We start from the raw sequence: 19,113 nt of genomic DNA on the forward strand, positions 1-19,113 counted from the left end.
AAAAAAATCTTTCCCTTTCCCTCCTTTACATGTTCCATAAAACATTTGGACTGGACATTTTTGTGTTGGCATTAGCTGTGAGTGGGAATCTGGCTCTTTTCAGAGAGATGAGCTGCTAATCTCAATTGTAATGGACTCACCAAAAAGCTAATTGAACCACAAAGTCCCCTGATTCTGCCCTGAAAACCCTCAGCTCACTCATGAATGCCTAATACTTGTTCTTGTTTTACCACGGCTTCAGCCTCGTCCTTTTCTCACTGTTCATCTAAACTTCTTGTCTTTTATCTTCTCTGTAGATGGGAAATACCACGTAAACTTCCCATTTTGTTTCCAAAATCCCAAAGGAACACGATGTCTTCATGGGTTCTATATACACAACCTTCTGTGAGTCCATTCACTTACAACTGATCGCTTCTACATTATTTATGGACTTTTTAGCCTTTATTTATAGAACAGTCGAGAGAGACAGTAAAGTTGAGGGAGAGAGAGGAGAAATGGGATGAGGATTTATACATGTTGATATCATATAGTTTATCATATGGTTTTTACAAATATCATGAATTATTATTGAGTTTACAACCTGAACTAACCTTGCCTATGTCATAACAATCTCATGTTACCTAATATTTTAGGAGACTTGACCTTGATACATAATCATGAGGGACTATAGGTTTCCTATCTGCATGTTGGTTGGACCACATGACTTTGTTGGTTGCACAAAATGACAAATATTATTTTTTTAAATACTTCCCCCCCCCATGAATTAGTAAAGATGACACCAAAATACTTAATAAAGATTTCTTCTCAAGAATTTCACACTTTCAATGTTTTTTTCTTTTTCTTATGTGATCAGGCCAGTTGTGTTTCCCTTACATTTTGGACTTTATGCCCTTCTTGACTTTATCAAAATGATTTTTAATTCAGAAATGAAAAACATTCTCATCATAGCAGAGATGTATTCAAGTCATTGTATTTACAGTATGAATTGCATTTTCAATGTATGTTTGGATAAATTAATGGATAGAACAAAAAACACCATTGACCCAGATACCAAAATCTACTTCATGTTAGAATATGAGCACTCAGCTTTGAAAGTATAATCTTAATGCTCATAATGGTCTTATTTGGTCTTATATGTGACCATGGACCACAAAACCAGTCATAAGGGTACATTTTTTGAAATTGAGGTTTATACATCATCTGAAAAAGTGGCAACTGTGAAATACAAAATTATATTTTGAGATATAAAATAATAATTATGAAAAACAAAGTTGCAATTAAAGTGGCAATTGTGAGAAATACAGTCACAACTGTAAGACATAAAATCACAAGAAATAAAATGGCAATCGAGATTCAAAATTATATTGTGAGATATAAAATTACATTTACAAGAAATAGTTGCAAATGTGATCTACAAAAAAATAAAGTAGCAAAAAATAAAGTAGCAGTTGTGAGATATACAGTCAAAACTAAGACACAATCACTTTGCATGATATAAAATTGCAATAACTAGAAATAAATATGAGCAAATAAAAAGCAAATATGAGAAATAAAGTATCAACTGTGAGATATACAGTCACAAATGTAAGACAAAATCTTATTGTGAGACATAAAATCTCATAAATAAATTTATAGTTATGAGATTTCACAATTTCAAAAAAAAATTATTAGAAGAAAAAATCATTTAAAATGTAAAAAAAGTCACGTTGTGAGATAAAAAATGTAATTATGAAAAATAAAGTCAAAATTATGAAAATATAAAGTTTTAATGAATAATTATTCACTTGATTTGATTATTAACTTTTTAACTGGCTTCCATAACAATGTGCATGTGATTCATTGTTTTCCATGTTATTCCTGTTTAAATGTCAAATTCAAAACTCTGTGGCAACGTTTTTCAACCATTTCAGATCTGGCTTCTGTGCCACATTTGTAATGTAACGATGATTATATTGAAACCCAAAAATCATTGTTCATTGCTTTCTTTACTTGCTTCTCTCTCATTCTCTCAGGTGGCTGTTCGGAGAGCTGACATGTTTGTGCTATGCTGTATGTGGCGTCCTCTTCGGCTTATCCAGCCTGACAAATCTCACCGCTCTGTCGTCCGTCTGCTGCCTCAAAGTCTGCTTCCCAAACTATGGTATTCTTCCTCGACACCTTTCACACCAAATACATTTATCTTCCTCCCTGGCCCTCATCCATATCTTAATTAGGAATCAGTTGCAGCTCCACAAATCCCTTCTGTCCTGCCGTGATGCACCCCAAAGGAAAATGCGACTTAAGACTGGTTTTGTGGTCCAGGGTCACATATGTTTTTATTGGTCTAATGGCCTCTATTATTGTTGCTAAACTGCTAATTCCTAGAATTGTTAGCTTTGATTTGCACTTGATGCTGACCTTGAATTTTCTGAATAGGATGCAATTGCATGAAACACCCCAAGGTATTTAAGGTTTAATTGCTTTACATCATTGCCTGGAAAATAATGTTAAATAAGCATTATAAAACTTACCACAAGGATGTGAGGTTATGCACTTGATGAATTGAACAATAATAAATCCAAATCATAAATCTAAAACCACCATTCTAAAAACCAAACTAAATAGCTGTGTTTCATTCCACTTTCTTAAATTTAAGTTTTAAGTTTGTTACATGATTGTGTGCCAATCATAAACTTGTATTTATGCATTAGGTATGTTTTTATCCAAATTTTGATTCTTGAGATACGGCAATACTGTATTGTAAATGTTAAAGTGTTGAGGGATGTTAGAACAAAACTTCAGAGGTTATTGGCAAGTGGAGCACGAGGACATATGGCAGTTTAAAGAGTGACTTCAAATCGTAAAGTGTCCGAATAAATCATAGCCATTTCAGGTCTTGCCAAGCTGTCAGAGCAATAACAAAACTGTAAAATAGGGGTTGCAGGGAGTTAGAACAAGGAAAAACAAAAAAGGTGCTTGCGTTAGTGACTATTCACCAAATTTTTTTTTTTCCTCTTTTTAGGTATTCTGTCACTCTTGGGAAATGGCATCCTGCTCCTTGTTGCGTATCGTAAGAGATCATCTCTCAAGCCGGCAGAATTCTTCATCATAAATTTATCTATTAGTGACCTTGGGATGACAGTTACTCTCTTTCCCTTGGCGATTCCATCAGCCTTTGCTCACAAGTAGGCAGATGCCATAAGAAGTCTGTGCTAAAATATTCCCACCCCCATATCAGAGACAATGTCTAAAGCAGCTCTGATGCTCCATTTCATTGACACAGGACGACACCTTTCACACCAAATACATTTATCTTCCTCCCTGGCCCTCATCCATATCTTAATTAGGAATCAGTTGCAGCTCCACAAATCCCTTCTGTCCTGCCGTGATGCACCCCAAAGGAAAATTCATTACCTTATGGCTTTCAGTGTCATTATTGGATATTCTAGCTTTTATCAGGCTCTAGATGCCCCTTGTTCATTTGGCTTTTGGTCAATACTCCCATGTATGGACAGCAGCAGTTGGCCTCATTAGAGTTCATTAGTTTTGTCAGTTTCAACTTTTGACTGACTGGTAAAAAGATGAAGGGGTGTGTGGGAGAGAGGAGACAATTTAGATGGAGTAGATTAACGGCATGTGGGTGAGCTTGAGAACAGAGATTTAGATGGCAAGGAGGACAGCAGGTGAACAGATGGATTCTGTAGGTGGAAGAGAAGCAAACATATTTGGGATGCAGTTAAAACCTTATTTTAAAGGACATGTTGCCAGATAGGTTGTGAATCTTTAGCTCTGAACCTGTCAGCCTTTGCTCACAAGTAGGCAGATGCCATAAGAAGTCTGTGCTAAAATATTCCCACCCCCATATCAGAGACAATGTCTAAAGCAGCTCTGATGCTCCATTTCATTGACACAGGACCAAAGCTGCAGTAGTACTGCCTAACACTGTGCCACAATGTGACAAACTTTATACAGCTGGATAATGCAGTTGAGTAGGAACACCTACTTGCAACCAAAAATACAGCAGCTTGACATTTTATCATGCTGCAGATGGTTGAGACGCAGCGTTAGACTTTGCTATTTTCATGACAATCAGAATTAGTCTTGTTTTTTGTTCTAGTACTAGAATCAACAATGTATGGAAGCCTTTTTCAGTCTCAAGAGTAAAAATAAAACAAGTAATAATTGAGATAAAGTTTAAAATAAGAAAAGTAAGTCTCATTGTGAGATCAATTGTTGTATAAATTGACAGAAATAAGTCACAATTACAAAATATAAAGTTGCAATTATTAGAAAAAAAATCACATTTGTGACAAAAAAAAATCACATAGTGAGATATAAAATCGCAATCACAAAGATAAAGTGGCAACTGTGAAATACAAAATTATATTTTGAGATATAAAATAATAATTATGAAAAACAAAGTTGCAATTAAAGTGGCAATTGTGAGAAATACAGTCACAACTGTAAGACATAAAATCACAAGAAATAAAATGGCAATCGAGATTCAAAAGAAGCAAACATATTTGGGATGCAGTTAAAACCTTATTTTAAAGGACATGTTGCCAGATAGGTTGTGAATCTTTAGCTCTGAACCTCATAGATGCCATAATTATAGAGTAATATAGTACATTATAGTTTATGTAAGCAGTGTTGGGGTCTGTTCACACAGAACACGTTTTTCCATTTCACCGTGCTACTTTTCCATTTTCCATGTAAGCTTGCACTAGACAGACATGTTTAACTGTTGCGCTCACGTCTCGCGTCTTTTTGCAGCATCTCGCACACGACACAGCGTTCTAAAAATGTGGTGTTTAAGTCTGAAAAAGTACAGCTTTTTAAAAAATGTATCAAGACCTTGCATTTTTTCCCATTCCATTGCTCACATCACACGTTTTTCAAAGCAAAAACACATTCTGTGTGAACCGGCCCTTGAGGGTAACCAAGGAGTGCGTAAGCATTCCCATTCATCTCAATGGTAATTGCTCAGCTGACGCACTCATAAGTACGCAGCCTGCATACTACCATCTATGCTTATCTGAGGATTTCATAAGCGAAACAGTATTTTTACATTCTTTATATTTTACATTCTGGCTATGGTGTCATAAACAGCAGGGTCCATTCAATTAAATGGGTCCGTGTAAAATCCTGGTTTGTAATGTCTAATCAAATGCATGAAGATTGTAGGGTAATTGACTTGTAGAGTATAGACTTAAGCTAGAAATATGCTAGTGTAGTTTGCTGAAATTTAAAAAAAAAAAAAGGCGAAAAGAAAGAAATGTATAATATCGCAATATATAGTGATTTACCATTAGATGAGAATTTTTATAGGACATTAATGGTCATATTTACATATGACAGCATATATCATAAATCTAACTTTTAGGTTTTCTAATCAGGCTTAGAACAAGGTTCCCATTAAAAGGTCTTTCAGTCAACTGAATTGCTTTGAGGTCTTGCTTGGACTCATTTGACAAGGGCAAACCCTATATGTGACCCTGGACCACAAAACCAGTCATAAGGGTCAATTTTTCAAAATTGAGATTTGTACATCATCTGAAAGCTGAATAAATAAGCTTTGCATTGGACAATATTTGGCCGAGATACAACTATTTGAAAATCTGGAATTTGAGGGTGCAAAAAAATCAAAATCACATTTAAAGTTGTCCAAATTAAGTTCTTGGCAATGCATATTACTAATCAAAAATTAAGTTTTTATATATTTACAGTAGGAAATTTACATGATCTTTACTTAATGTCCTAATGATTTTTGGCATAAAAGAAAAATCAATAATTTTGACCCATACAATGTTTTTTAGCTATTGCTACAAATATACTCCAGCGACTTAAGACTGGGTTTGTGGTCCAGGGTCACATATAGTGCTGCAGTGATGTACTTTTGTAGGCCAAACCGGAAGTTAGCATCACCCTGGTTCCCTTGACCAAACCTTGATTTTTCCATTGGCTTTTTGATTATTACAGAAATGTTTTGTTCATCATGATAGTTGTCACAAATGAACACAACTTTTATGAATTTTGAAGGCTAAATACAATCGGAAGAAGTAAAAAGCTAAACGTAGGCTGTAAACAGACTACACCGTGGACTTCAGCATCACCATCACTAAGCTTCCAACAACTCTTTCAGTCTTTATTTTAAAAAACATTTTTGCTGAAAGTTTGAGTTAGAGTAGTTTGCAAGAGTGTGATTATACACACAACAAGGCTGTAAAAGCGGACTAGTGAGTAGATGAGTTTATCTGTTTGGTGTGATGGCATTTAAAGTACCCAACAACCCCTGTAATCCCATTTAGACACTTGTTAGAAACCGCCTTTTTCAAGACAATGGGCTATTACTGATGTATTTTACGGTGTAGAATAAAACATAAAAATATCTTGAGCTTGTGTTAACCACAGACCGCATATCGAGTCAAGTCACATTCATCTAGCGCTTTATACAATACTGATTGTGTCAAAGCAGCTTTACAGTGTTAAACAGGAAAAACGTATGCTGATTATGCAGGAGGGCTCTCCGTCATTGGTGGGCTCGGGCTGATGGTCTGCACCGCGGGGAGATGGTGGGCTGGGCTCTGGGTCAGGAGTGGATCTGGCGAGATCATCCTTGGGAGAGACGGTGAGAGGCGATCCGTTTCTCGCCAGAATCCACTCCACAAATGCAGCGAAATCCTCTGGAGGACCATCTTCGGACGACGGCGCTCTGCTCGCGGTGTTCAAGCTTGCGTCATAGAATGAGCAGAGCACATCGTCCGGGTATCTGGTGGTGCTAGCTAACAGCCAGAACAGTCTTGTATGGTCCTCGAGAGATCTCTCCCCCTGCTCCAGCGAAAGAGGGCATCCATGAAGGGAAACACAACGGAAACAAAAACACTAAGAGAAAACAGGAAACTAAAACGGAGGGTGGACACGGAGGGTCTTCTGTCACGATTTGCTGTGGGAGGAACGATGGAGACGCAGAGAAACGTTCAACAGTCTTAATTACTTGAATCACAGGGGTAAATCCACAACAGGAACAGGGGAAACACACAACATCCAACAAGTAATCAAACTAAACAAGAACAGGAAAAAGACCATAAAAGGAAAACACAGGAAGAACTACAGAGGCAAAACGGGTCCAAAAGTCTGACAATATTATAGGCTATGTTTTATTTATATGTAGCGAATAAGCTCATGGGGAAATATGAATAATTAATCATAACTAGTTATAATTAATTACAAATATTTAGATCCGATGTAGATATTTACTTGACCTCTCAGGGTCAACTGTCTGTCAATTCTAAGAACGTTAATTTCCTGGTTAAGGTTGTGTGTTTGATTGGTCCAGACGCTACATATAATATTTTTTTTTTTATATCAAAGCATGTTTTAACCCATATATAACAGTCCATATTAGCCCATATATAACAGTCCATATTAGCCCATATAAAAACATGTTATTTATCGCAGGGATTTTGAGTCCTCTTCAGGAGAGAGCAGTTAAATCGTTTGGAGGTTTTTGTATTTGCTAGTTTGGGGAACAGGCACAGTCTCTATTGTGTGACGTCTAGGTGAAAGAGTCTATATGTGCTGAGAATTAACTGACTTCTGTGACATGAGGCAGCTAGCAGACGGTCGGTTTAGCCAGTTTGTCTGCTTCCTGACCTGAGCCTCAGTTAGTCAAGTACAAACTCTAAGACTATGTGCCATATTTCTAGAGAGAAGAGCGGCACCACCCCTGGAGGGATGAAGACCATCTCTTTTCAACAGGTCAGGTCTGCCCCAAAAACTCGTCCAATTGTCTATGAAACCTATGTTTTTCTGCGGACACCACTTAGACATCCAGCCATTGAGTGACAACAGTCTGCTATGTATCTCGTCAACACAGAACAGAAGAGCCATGTTTTGTCCCGCGACTATGCCGCCTCAGTCACTCTGCAACTGGAACCGAACAATGTACGAGACTCACTAAGCTAGTCACATCCAAAGTCGTATCTAAGGCCCTCACATTCTTACTATCCTCAATTAAAGTTTGGATGCGTGTCTCTAGTTCTGAAATCTTCTCTGTCAGCCTAACTATTTCCCTGCATTTATCGCATGTGAATCCCTCGCCGCTGAAAGAGAAGGCTACACTATACATGTGGCAAGCAGTACAAGTGACAATAACAGGAGAAGCCATTACTCGCCAAGATTCTTGAATGATTCTGACTTACCACATTTGTTTGATGAACTTGTGAAAAACGGAGCGAGAGAGAGAGAGAAAAGAAATGGTAGGCACAAATGACAAGCTAACAGGCTAACAGAATGCTAATGTGCTGCACTCGAGGTTTAGATTAAAAATCAAACAATATCAAATTAGTTTGATAGATAATATCAGAAATATGGTGAGAATTAAGTTATATTTTAGCCGTTTAAACAACAGAAAGTGATAGTAAGAGAGATTCCAACAGAAAAACAAAGCTTCACTGAGCTACAATCACAAACCACTCAGCAGCACAGCAGACAGGAACCGGAAACAAGTCAATCAAACTGAACGGCATATGCCTGCATCCCTTTTGATCAGAGCCACAGCTCTGATACAGCGATGGGTTACCCTGACATTAAACCGACCCAGTCGCCAGGCATGGGATGGAACATGGGCTTTGAGCCAAAATTGGTGAGGGCGCATGTGAAGCAGGCCTAGAGGAATCACAGAGGAGGTGGCTGCCATTAGGCCGAGCGTCCTCTGGAAACTCCTGAGGGGACCCGAAGTTCCTGGCTTGAAAGATGCCGCCAGTCACTGAATAGTCAGGGACCATTCCGGCGTAAGCCATGCCCGCATCTGGGCCGAGTCTATAACAGTCCCCAGAAAGACTGCTCGCTGTCTGGGAGACAATTGACTCTTGTGCGAGCTGATTTTCAACCCGAGGCCCTCCAGATGGCTTATCAGCAGCGATCTGTGTGCGATTAGCTCCCGTTCTGATCTGGCTAAAACCAGCCAGTCGTCGAGGTAATTGAGGATGCGGATTCTGATCTGTCTCAGAGGGGGAAAAGCCGCGTCGATGCACTTCGTAAAAGTGCGAGGGGCCAGAGACAGTCCAATAGGACTGTGTACTGATAGGCCACTCCCTCGAATCTAAAGAACGGTCTGTGGCGGGGGGTTATGTGGATGTGAAAGTATGCATCTTTCAGATCCACTGTCAGAAACCAGTCCTCGGGACAAACCTGCGCGAGGATCTGTTTCAAAGTTAACATCCTGAATGGCCGTCTGATAAGAGAGCTATTCAGAAGTCTGAGATCTAGAATAAATCTGTGCCCGCTGTCCTTCTTCGGCACAAGGAAGTAGCGGCTGAAAAGCCTGACTTGCTGTTCGCTAGAGGTACTGCTTCCACGGCACCTTTTGCAAGCAATGTTTGTACTTCAGACCGAAGAACATGAGCTTCGTTGTTCTGTACCAAAGTGTGAATAATACCTCTGAAACGAGGTGGCCTGCGAGCGAACTGGAGCGAGTAACCTCGTTTTATCATATTTAGAACCCAACTTGAAACACCGGGAACGGCTGCCCAAGCCTTGAACCGGGTGGCAAGAGGTTCTAATTTTACGAATGGAAGTTTGCCGTACAAGGGCGGGGAACTTGTATTTATGAGAGTGAGGAGAGGAGAAATTATCTTTTGTATATGTCTGCTATCAGCGGTAGTTTGCTTGGGCATGCACTGAACTTGAAGGACGTGCCCAGCTTGAATAATACTTCCATCACTCAGTGTTGAACGGAGGGATGGAGAGCGAGCGCAAGCTTTCTTAGAGGGGATCCCAGCCTCAGCGAGAATTGATTCTTCCTTTTCCTCTCAAAAGTGCTTCGCTAGGTTAATGCTCTCTCAGTGAGAGCAGTCAGCCCCCGTGAGCGCAGCCTTGGCGTGGCCCAGTCTATGCTGTGTGCATCTTTAGATCCGCCTAAAAGGATAAAACCGCTCGATGCAGACGAGGGGTGCTAATCCTCAAGCGTAAAACACACTGCCGGATCAGTGTGTTGTAGGAAGAGTGAAGCACGCGGGACCTATTCCGGAGTGAAATCACTCCAGCCCTATTTCTCAGCTCCGCGACTTCACAGTTTCATCCTCCAAGGCAACTGGGAGGGGAGAACATGAGCATGGGAGGGATGGGGCCGCCTTCATTGAAAAAGGCGAACCGCGAGCGAAGCAGAGCGAGATATACGCTCTCATCGTGAGAGCGATCTGTCTCAGTAAGCGCAGCCCCAGCGTGGGCGTGGCCCAGGCGAGCGGCACACTCAAAACTGAAGCTGTCAGCGATATAGAATCATTGGTGACAGTATTCTCATTTGATCCGTCAAAAAAGATCGAACCGCTCGAAGCAGACGAGGGCTGCTAATCTTTACATATAAAACACACCAGCAGGTCAAAGAGCTGCGTGGAGAGTGAAGCACACGGGATCTGTGCCGGCGTGAATCACTCAATCCTGGTTGCTCAACACCGTGAGTTCGCCATTTCTTCCTTCGAGGCAGCTGAGAGGGAGAAACGGGAGGGGAGGGGTCGTCTTCATTGAAGAAAGCGATCCGCGAGTGAAGCTGGGACAGACTCATGCTTTCGCAGTGAAAGCAGCCTGTCTCAGCGAGCACAGCCTCAGTGGCGCACACACAAATGAAGTTGTCAGCAATACAGAATCATTGGTGACAGCATTTTACTCCAACCTGCCTAGAAGGATTGAGCCGCTCGATGTAATGAGGGGCGCTGATCCTTACGTGTAAAATACACCGGCGGATCAAAGTGGTGGGAGAGAGTGAACACGTGGGCTCTATGCCGGCATGCAATCACACAACCTGGTTGCTCAGCTCCGCGTCTCACCATTTCTTTCTCCGAGCTCGCTGAGAGAGGAGAAACGAGGGCGGGGCTGCCTTCATTGAAGGTGATTCGCGAGTGGAGAAGAGCAAGACTCATGCTCTCAGTGAGCGCATTCCGTCTCAGTGAGTGCGCAGTCTCTGCATGGGCGCTGCCCAGATGGGCAACGCACTCACTGCGTCCTTCCGGGAAGCCCTGCACGAGCCCCACTCGCGGCGCGACATTTGGAACAACATCGCTAGGAAATTTTCTCAGAAATTTGCTCTCTTAGTGCGCCGGATAGCTGCAGGGGAAGGCTTCTTCCTCTGCTGGGGCTCTTTGATGGCGGCAAGCTGCAGGCTAAGCTTCTTCCTTCTTCGGCTTCGTAGTCCAGCGTCAGCGAAGAGATGATCCTCGTCGCTGAAGGAGAATATTCTGATGAAATGACGCTCTGAGCTGACTTATATAGAGGTCGGCTCCACCCATTCTGGCGGGCTAGAGCGCTATTGGTTTGTGCAGCTACACAAACATGAACAAATCAGGCTTCAGTATCAGTGTAAAGAGGAGTTTCCCCATACACAACGTGAGAGAAAGTTCGAAAGGGAACTCGCTTATGAGTTTTGGTCTAAAAAAATGTCACCCCCACAGCATCCTATTGTTCATGACTTCAATGTTCTATGGCCTCCCTTCAAAAAAAATTGTTCATGTACTTCTGGCAAATTGCAAGAATAAGGGAATAAGGATGATTGATGTTTGATCGATAACTCATCTACACAGCATAGCTTTCTTGGTACAGAATCTTTCCCTCGTAAGCACATGGGAGATGAATGGATTGGGGCAACATGAAGTGGTGTGCTTCTAAAAGGAAAAAGTTTTGGTTTCAAAATGTGTTTTTCAGTTTTCATTTTATGTTTCTAATCAGTAGTTCGTATGTAATATTCTCCAGCACAGTATAAAACATTTAAGAGTGATCAGTACTTTGTGCTAAATAAATACTTCTATGATTTGCTTTCCTTTAACAGGTAACAAATTCTCCTACTCCCATGCCTGTCTGATGATAGTGGGGGTGTGGTGCTATGCCATGGTGTTTGCTGTGGGTCCCTTGGCAAATTGGGGTCACTATGGCCCTGAACCCTATGGGACAGCATGCTGCATAGACTGGTAAGTGCCTGGTAAGCATTGAAAGATTCTCAGGAAAACAGACAAAGCCAAAAAGTCAGCCTAAAGGTGATGTGTGTAATTTATATGCCATTAGCGGCACTGCAGCTCGCTGCCACAATACTAGGGTTTTCTGTGTGATTGTCTGGGCATTGCAGTTGTTCAGGTGTTCTAAGTGTTTATATGTGTGTGTGTGTGTGTGTGTGTGTGTGTGTGTGTGTTTTCTGGTGTTCTGAGTGTCCCTATTCCTGTCTAGAGACTGATATTCTGGTCTTTAGATATGGCTCGGGTCTCTCCATATGTACAAGTATATTGGAATTTGTTTTATTATCTGCCAAGGAAAAATAGTAAATGTGATCACTTTGGTAGTTTTGTAGTGCCACAGAGCTACATTGTACTTTTCACTCTTTGGAAAGTCAGCCTACAAATGGTTTACTTATAGTTGCAAAATTAACTGGGATAGGAGAAAGTATTTTATCATCAAAAATGACACATTTCTTAAAGTAATCGAATGCACTGCATGTTCTATTGAGATCACATGGAGCGCACTCTAACAAAATTACTCCACTCTTTTTATGGTTTTATTTTTGAATATTGCTGCCTTTGAACCCACAATTGCTGGCTTGTCTCGGTGCCTTATCCATTCGGCCACTGGGGTGGGGTTTATGTGCCCCCAATAATTATCGGTCCTGGACAGGTGGTTCAGTGACATTTGAATGGTATTTGAAACAAACATAGTGATCTAGATCAAAGTGTACTTCAACAGCTCCTCAGAACATTCATGCAGCATTGCTATAGTTTAAGGACTAAGAGGTTTTGTGTTTTACATCTGGACTGTGGAATAGACCCATATCCATAAGTGGTTTAATCATGAAGTCAGTGGGTTTTTGGTTAGACGGGGAGAAATATAAAACATTCTGAGAAATGGATCCCATAGACTGAAGTCGAGAAACAATAAACTAGATGAATGTCTCATTCAACTGCTTCTCAAAACATTGGTACTGTATTCCAATAGTGTTAGGACTAAGAGGCTTTGTGTTTTACACCTGGACCAAGGAATTCATACTGTAGCAAAGAATAGTTTTGATCCATCAACCTCTGAGTTATGGGACCTCGCCTTAGGAGAAATCCTATACCCAGGTATTTTCAAAACAACTTGACTTTTGGCCTGTATTAAGTGCTGCTTTTCATATGTAAGGTTTGGCTAAACAATGGCCAGTTTATCATAGGACTGTGGCAGCCTTGCTTTGAGTAAAAACTAAGTATCTACTGTACATAAGTAAAAAAGTCCTAGTAGCGGATGGTTTTGATTCATCAACCTCTTGGTTAGGCTCTTTAAACATTTTGCTTAAACCCACCCTGGATGGACCTTGAACTCACAAACTTAGGTGGCCCAGAGATACCACCAATTTGGGCATATGAACAAAGGCATATCAGGGTCACTATATTGGGGAAAAAAACGGTTGGGATGATTCAGACAATCAGCAATCAGTGATTTTAGCCCAGGGAAATAAACTGTACAGAGGTCCCAGAAACTCTAGCAGTGCTCCTGATTACCATCACCACTGATATGTCATGTCCTCTTTTCATCTTTTAGGTATGCACCAAGCCAGGATACTCTGTCCATGTCCTATATTATCTGCCTCTTCCTCTTCTGCTATGCCCTGCCTCTCGCCATCATCCTCCTCTCCTACATTCTGATCCTCATCACTGTAAGAGGGTCACGGCAGGCAGTACAGCAACATGTGTCGCCACAGACCAAGACAACAAATGCACATATCCTCATTGTGAAGGTGAGAGTGCAAAACCTCAGTGCTTAAGGACTGGGTGCAATGACATGCAGAGTCATTTAAAAGAGATGTTTTCAGACTGGGCTCCAGGAAACCCAAGAAGGACGCAAGTGGGTGCTAGGGGGCCATGAAAAAATTAGAAATTAAAATAAATAAATAAATAATAATAGTAATAATAGTCTCAAAAATGCGGGATGAAACAGCCCCTATTTCAGATTTTTAGAAAGTAGCTGTCTGAGATGACAAATGGCAACATAGTTTATGTAACATTAGCAATGGATTATTAGCTGTTTGATAACGTTTTCAAGTCAAAGGATAATTATATTAATTACTGTTACCTGTATGTGCCCAACATTGGAGAGAGTGATACATAAAATGCATTACCATTCTGATACTGTACATGGACTTGTAGACAACCCTGTGTAATTTGTTTTTCCTCTTAATTCTCTCGTAAGAATGTAGAGTTTTTTTCCATGCCATTTTAGGGAAGAAGGCATTATTTTCACGTCACTTTCTGATTGTTTGAGTTTTAAGGGATACAATTAATGATTGTAGAGGGACTTAATTTCTACTGTTGAAAAGTACTGTTTCCACTGCAAATGAAGAATGACCCATTTATTTCTTTTCTCCAGAAAGTGTGAAAATGTTCTCATGAGTTTTTTCTGTTTCTCTCATAGCTCTCAGTGGCGGTGTGCATTGGTTTTCTGACCGCCTGGAGCCCTTACGCTGTTGTAGCAATGTGGGCTGCATTTGTGGAACCCAGTACAGTTCCCCCTATAGCCTTTGCATTCGCAGCTATCTTTGCCAAATCCTCCACTACCTACAACCCTGTGGTGTACCTGGTATTCAAGCCTAACTTTCGTAAATCTCTGAGCAAGGACACCGCTCAGATTCGCAAACGAATATGTTCCAGCCCGTGCAAAGGAAGCCCTGTGCCTGGTGAGAAGGATCTTCAACGGCAAACATCTCTACGCTGCAACAAGGATGCTAGCAACTCCACTCGACTCTCCAACGGCCTGGTGGACAGCCATGGGGCTTGTCTTCATTGCACAGAGGCGGGCCCTCATTGTCAACAGACCCCGCCTCAAAGGGCTGCCCGTGTGCTGATCGGTACATCCTACAGCGAGGTGACTGTGAGTCAGCTGCCAGAGAAGATGCAGGCTGACCTTCTGTGAAGGCCCTGTAGGCTCTCCTCATGCCAGGACAAGTGTGAGGAATAGATGGATAGGCAGCCTCAAAATGAAACTTCTGGCCACTAGAGATAAGCTTGATGTGTCAGAGACAAACTGTGGTCACTTCTGATACTGATGTCATGTATAAGGAGCTGCAAAACAATTGACCCTGCACTAAGTCCCACCTTAAAAAGGTTACTGACCAATCCTACCGTAGCAACTGTTGCTGTCCACAGTTTTATCAGACTAGCTTGTGCTGTTTTACTGAAAGTATGTTAAAAAAAAATAATTTGTGATTCATTCACTGTGAAAAATAACAAAAGATGAGTTAAATAAGGTAAGCAGCTGCAAAGCATTTTGGAGTTTTCTCAACTTCAGTAGTTAGTTGTACCTAATTAAAACTAGAACTAGTTAATTGTACCTAAATAGAACATTTTTTTGAAAGGTATGATGGCTGCTCATTACTACTTAGTTAAATCAACCTTCCTCAGCAAATACATCTGACACAACATTAAGAATTTTTTGAACACTAAATATTTTGTTGAATAAACTATCAGTCTAACTTTAAATTAGAATAACATGCATTTTCGAAACAACAGACTATGCTAAACTTTACCAATCATTTTGTTCACTTAAACCCTGACCCTTTGCTTCAATCGAATGCTTACATTTATATCTGCCTCCATCTAAACAACAACAGATGGATAGAATACTCAAATGTATGTCACAATACAGAACAAAAAAGATCTGTCACTACATCCATAACATTGTGAGTTTAGGAAAAACATTTTCACAACTGTCTAGCCCTGAAAGTTAATAAACGTAAAATTGCGTAGCAGTTGTTAATATGGATATATTCAAAGAACTGGACAAACCTAACCAAAATTAACATTAATCGCAATAATGGTGACCTAAAATGTAAAACATCGAAAACACTACATATATTGTCAACATTTAAATCTAAATAACAATTAATGTACACATCTTTGTAATTCCCCATGTTTTGATCAAACATGGACATTTAAATTATCCAAGTGCAAGGGATTATGTGTATTCCTCTAGCCACAATGTTATTTTAAAAGGCATACTCAGTAATGCAGCTATGTGAGGTTCAAATTGTAACATTTACAAAATTTACACTTTAGAATTGTGTGCATAATAACCTAAAGGAAAATATTAAATACATTCCATATGATATATGAAAATAATAATACTCAAATCAAGTCAAGCTGTGATTAAGTCATTAGTGGCAATTATAAGCATGGTGGAATGAGTGATCAAACTTGACATTATTATTTATCAGTATTTAAAATTACCTAAAAGCTAACTTTTACTTTTTTTATGTCAACTTTTAATATTAGATTACATAGAGTGTGTCTAACAAAGTGGAAGTTTTGAAAACATGGAACATTCTATTAGACTTGCCTGAACCAAGGAGTCAGTGTAGGGCTGGTCGGTTAACATGTGTACATTTGCCCCTGCTGGTAGATTGTGCAACTACATCATCTGGCCCAAAAAAAAAACTAAATTATATATATATATAGTTATCCGATACCTCACAAATCAGACTAGTCAGCTGACATTTTTTTTATTTTATTTTTTTAACAATTCTAATTGATTGTTTTTACGGTTTAGTTGAAATTCCTTATCTGGTACCCCAAAATAAAAGAAAGAAGGAGTCATCTGACACGCTCACACTTAAATGACCTGATATCTGTAATAATAATCTGACCACTACATTAATTTGGTGCCACATGTGAGAACCACTATAACAGTATGTATCACTGGCAAAAACTATCCACATATTCTGACCAAAATGTATTTTTGCAAGCAATATCAACTACTCCATTTTACGGTCCACTCAAAACCCACGTAGGTCATAAAAATGTTTGTGTGAAAATCTCTCCTTAGCTCATTGCGGTGAACCATGACTTTGCCAGGATCACCAACATAACAAGAAACAGTGGCTGACTTTGTTTAGCTAATAGCACAGCTGTTGGCAGATCAGATCTTGTGATATTAGACGAAGGTAATTAATCTTTCAATGAAGTAGTGACAAAGAAGAAGAGGAGATTCTTGTTTGCCATTACTTAAGTTTTCCAGAACACCAACTTCTCTATGGAGAAAGAAAGAAAGAATAAAAGAAAGACAAGGGTCAGCTAAAGGAGTAAGCCTTGGGGAGGACATGAGTTTTATGTCTTGCTCAAGAGCACAACATCTGACATCTATGTCAGCAGACCGTCTGTATGCTGTCCTGACATTAACATCCTCATAAAATGGTATTTGTGTTCTACAAAAGTGTCTGTACATTCCACAATGCACTGTTGTTTTATACTCTATGTATATTGTTGTTAAACACCACTAACAGTTATGAAAAGAAATCATTTAAAACGTGCATGTAATATTAGTTTTTTAAAAGCAGCTGCAATTAAAAAAAATAAATGAAAAAAATAATAATAATTTGATCATTACATGAACTAAAATACATTTCTGGATGTGGGAATATGATATCATATGACATTCTGTAACAATGAAGCATTTATTGCTATTTTCATCCATGAGCTATGATAGACTATACAACAAGACTCACTGATTTCAATCTGCCATTAGTTTTGAAAGTAGAACAAGTTAAATTAATCAGATGATCAATAGAATGTTCTTATCATAAATATTTTAATTTCACTTCATTTTAATTTCATTTTCTTTTTATTTGATCAAAACATATGATTTTAGATTATTACTCACTTTCCATAAAACCCCTAGAGTGTCCAGAGCATATAACCCAATATAGATAACTTGAAGATTAATATATATTATAGTTAAGATAAAATAAAAATATAAATCTTTGAAAGAATCATTTCTACATCTGTCAAACTGAGGAGGTTTATGTTAAAAATATATGGATTTTCAATTTATTCATAATCCAAATTGAATGCTTGATTTGGAATTTATATTTGAAATGTGTAATAAATAAAATAAATACATTGAGAAAATGAAAGAAGCAGGAGGTTGCACTAAAGGTTAAGATGAGCCAAGTCCCATACTTGCCAAAAAACAATATATATAATATATCCTACAGTAATCATGTGTGGAAGGACAATGTGTAAAACAATAAGGTGACAATCATATGATAAAAGTACAAAACATGGTAAATAGATATATCACAATAAGCTGTTCATATCACATTTCCCCAAAAATTTGTGTATAATTTCTTGAAGAAAATTAAGCTAATTTAACATAACATTCTTTCCCCAACTTGTTATTTTTTTTATGGTGATTGTCATTGAATCGTTTAGTGCATCAGATACTATATCAGGTACTATTTATTAATTTTTTTTGTTTGTTTTATATTTATTTCTTTATAATTCTATATCTCTCTGTCTGTCTGTCTGTCTGTCTATCTATCTTTTTTCCATTACAGTAATGATAATTGGCAAGGTAGTGTTCTTAACTGTCATGAAAGCACAATGCCAAACATTTTAATCTTCATTTTCATTGTACAAAATATAATTAATTATTTCATTTGATTTTGGGTGAAACATGACATGGAAATGTTCTTGACCGATTTGCTTGGAGGGTATCTGGGAAAATGAGAGTGACCTTGCCGAGATGACTCCTTGTTTGAGTATAGACTAATCCTTCGCCTGGCTTCCGGTTTAAAACAGCTACGGCCTGCGGGGACTGTGAAAATCCTTCTTTAGCAGTTGCACTGAATTTCACCCCTTGATTTAAAACCTTTTTTTTTTTTCAGGCTGTGAGCTTTCATTTCTGACTAATGTCACACTGGCACTATGTGGAGTCATTTTTACTCACAGGGCAGATTTATAAAAGGCTAAGCCTATCCCTAAACCCAGCCTTAACCCATCACTCATTTCATCTGGATTGCTAATCTTCTCCCAAAATCACCCCAGGATGACATTTACCTCTCACAGTGTTGATCAACAGTTGCTGGGACAAGTGTAGTGTTTTCCTCACCTGTACATTATAACGGTGGCAGCCCCCAAAATGAGATTTAAAGTTAATTAAGGTAAATACCTGAATTAAATTGTTTGGGCATCAGACAAGACAAAGAAAATGGTAACACTTTATTTTAAGGACCAGTTCTCACTATTAGCATGCATATTACTAGCATATTGGTTGTTTATTAGCACTTATAAAGCACATATTAATGCCTTATTCTGCATGACCATATTTTAGATCCCGTAATCCTACCCC

The 19,113-nt window shown here is 39.1% G+C and overlaps 1 protein-coding gene across 1 annotated transcript; it reads left to right on the forward strand.

Moving 5' to 3' along the window:
* Positions 1 to 1,980: 1,980 nt before the first annotated feature.
* On the forward strand, positions 1,981 to 15,449 carry LOC107752573 (opsin-5-like; the record flags this gene model as incomplete). Its single annotated transcript, XM_016568578.1, has 4 exons — positions 1,981 to 2,140; positions 11,801 to 11,939; positions 13,534 to 13,729; positions 14,404 to 15,449. Coding segments are annotated over 4 exons (993 nt in total), but the record flags the coding sequence as incomplete, so codon positions are not given.
* Positions 15,450 to 19,113: the final 3,664 nt, after the last annotated feature.

Source organism: Sinocyclocheilus rhinocerous, unplaced genomic scaffold (genome assembly GCF_001515625.1).
Source record: "Sinocyclocheilus rhinocerous isolate Xijiao unplaced genomic scaffold, SAMN03320098_v1.1 scaffold1102, whole genome shotgun sequence".
Classification (NCBI taxonomy): Eukaryota; Metazoa; Chordata; class Actinopteri; order Cypriniformes; family Cyprinidae; genus Sinocyclocheilus; species Sinocyclocheilus rhinocerous.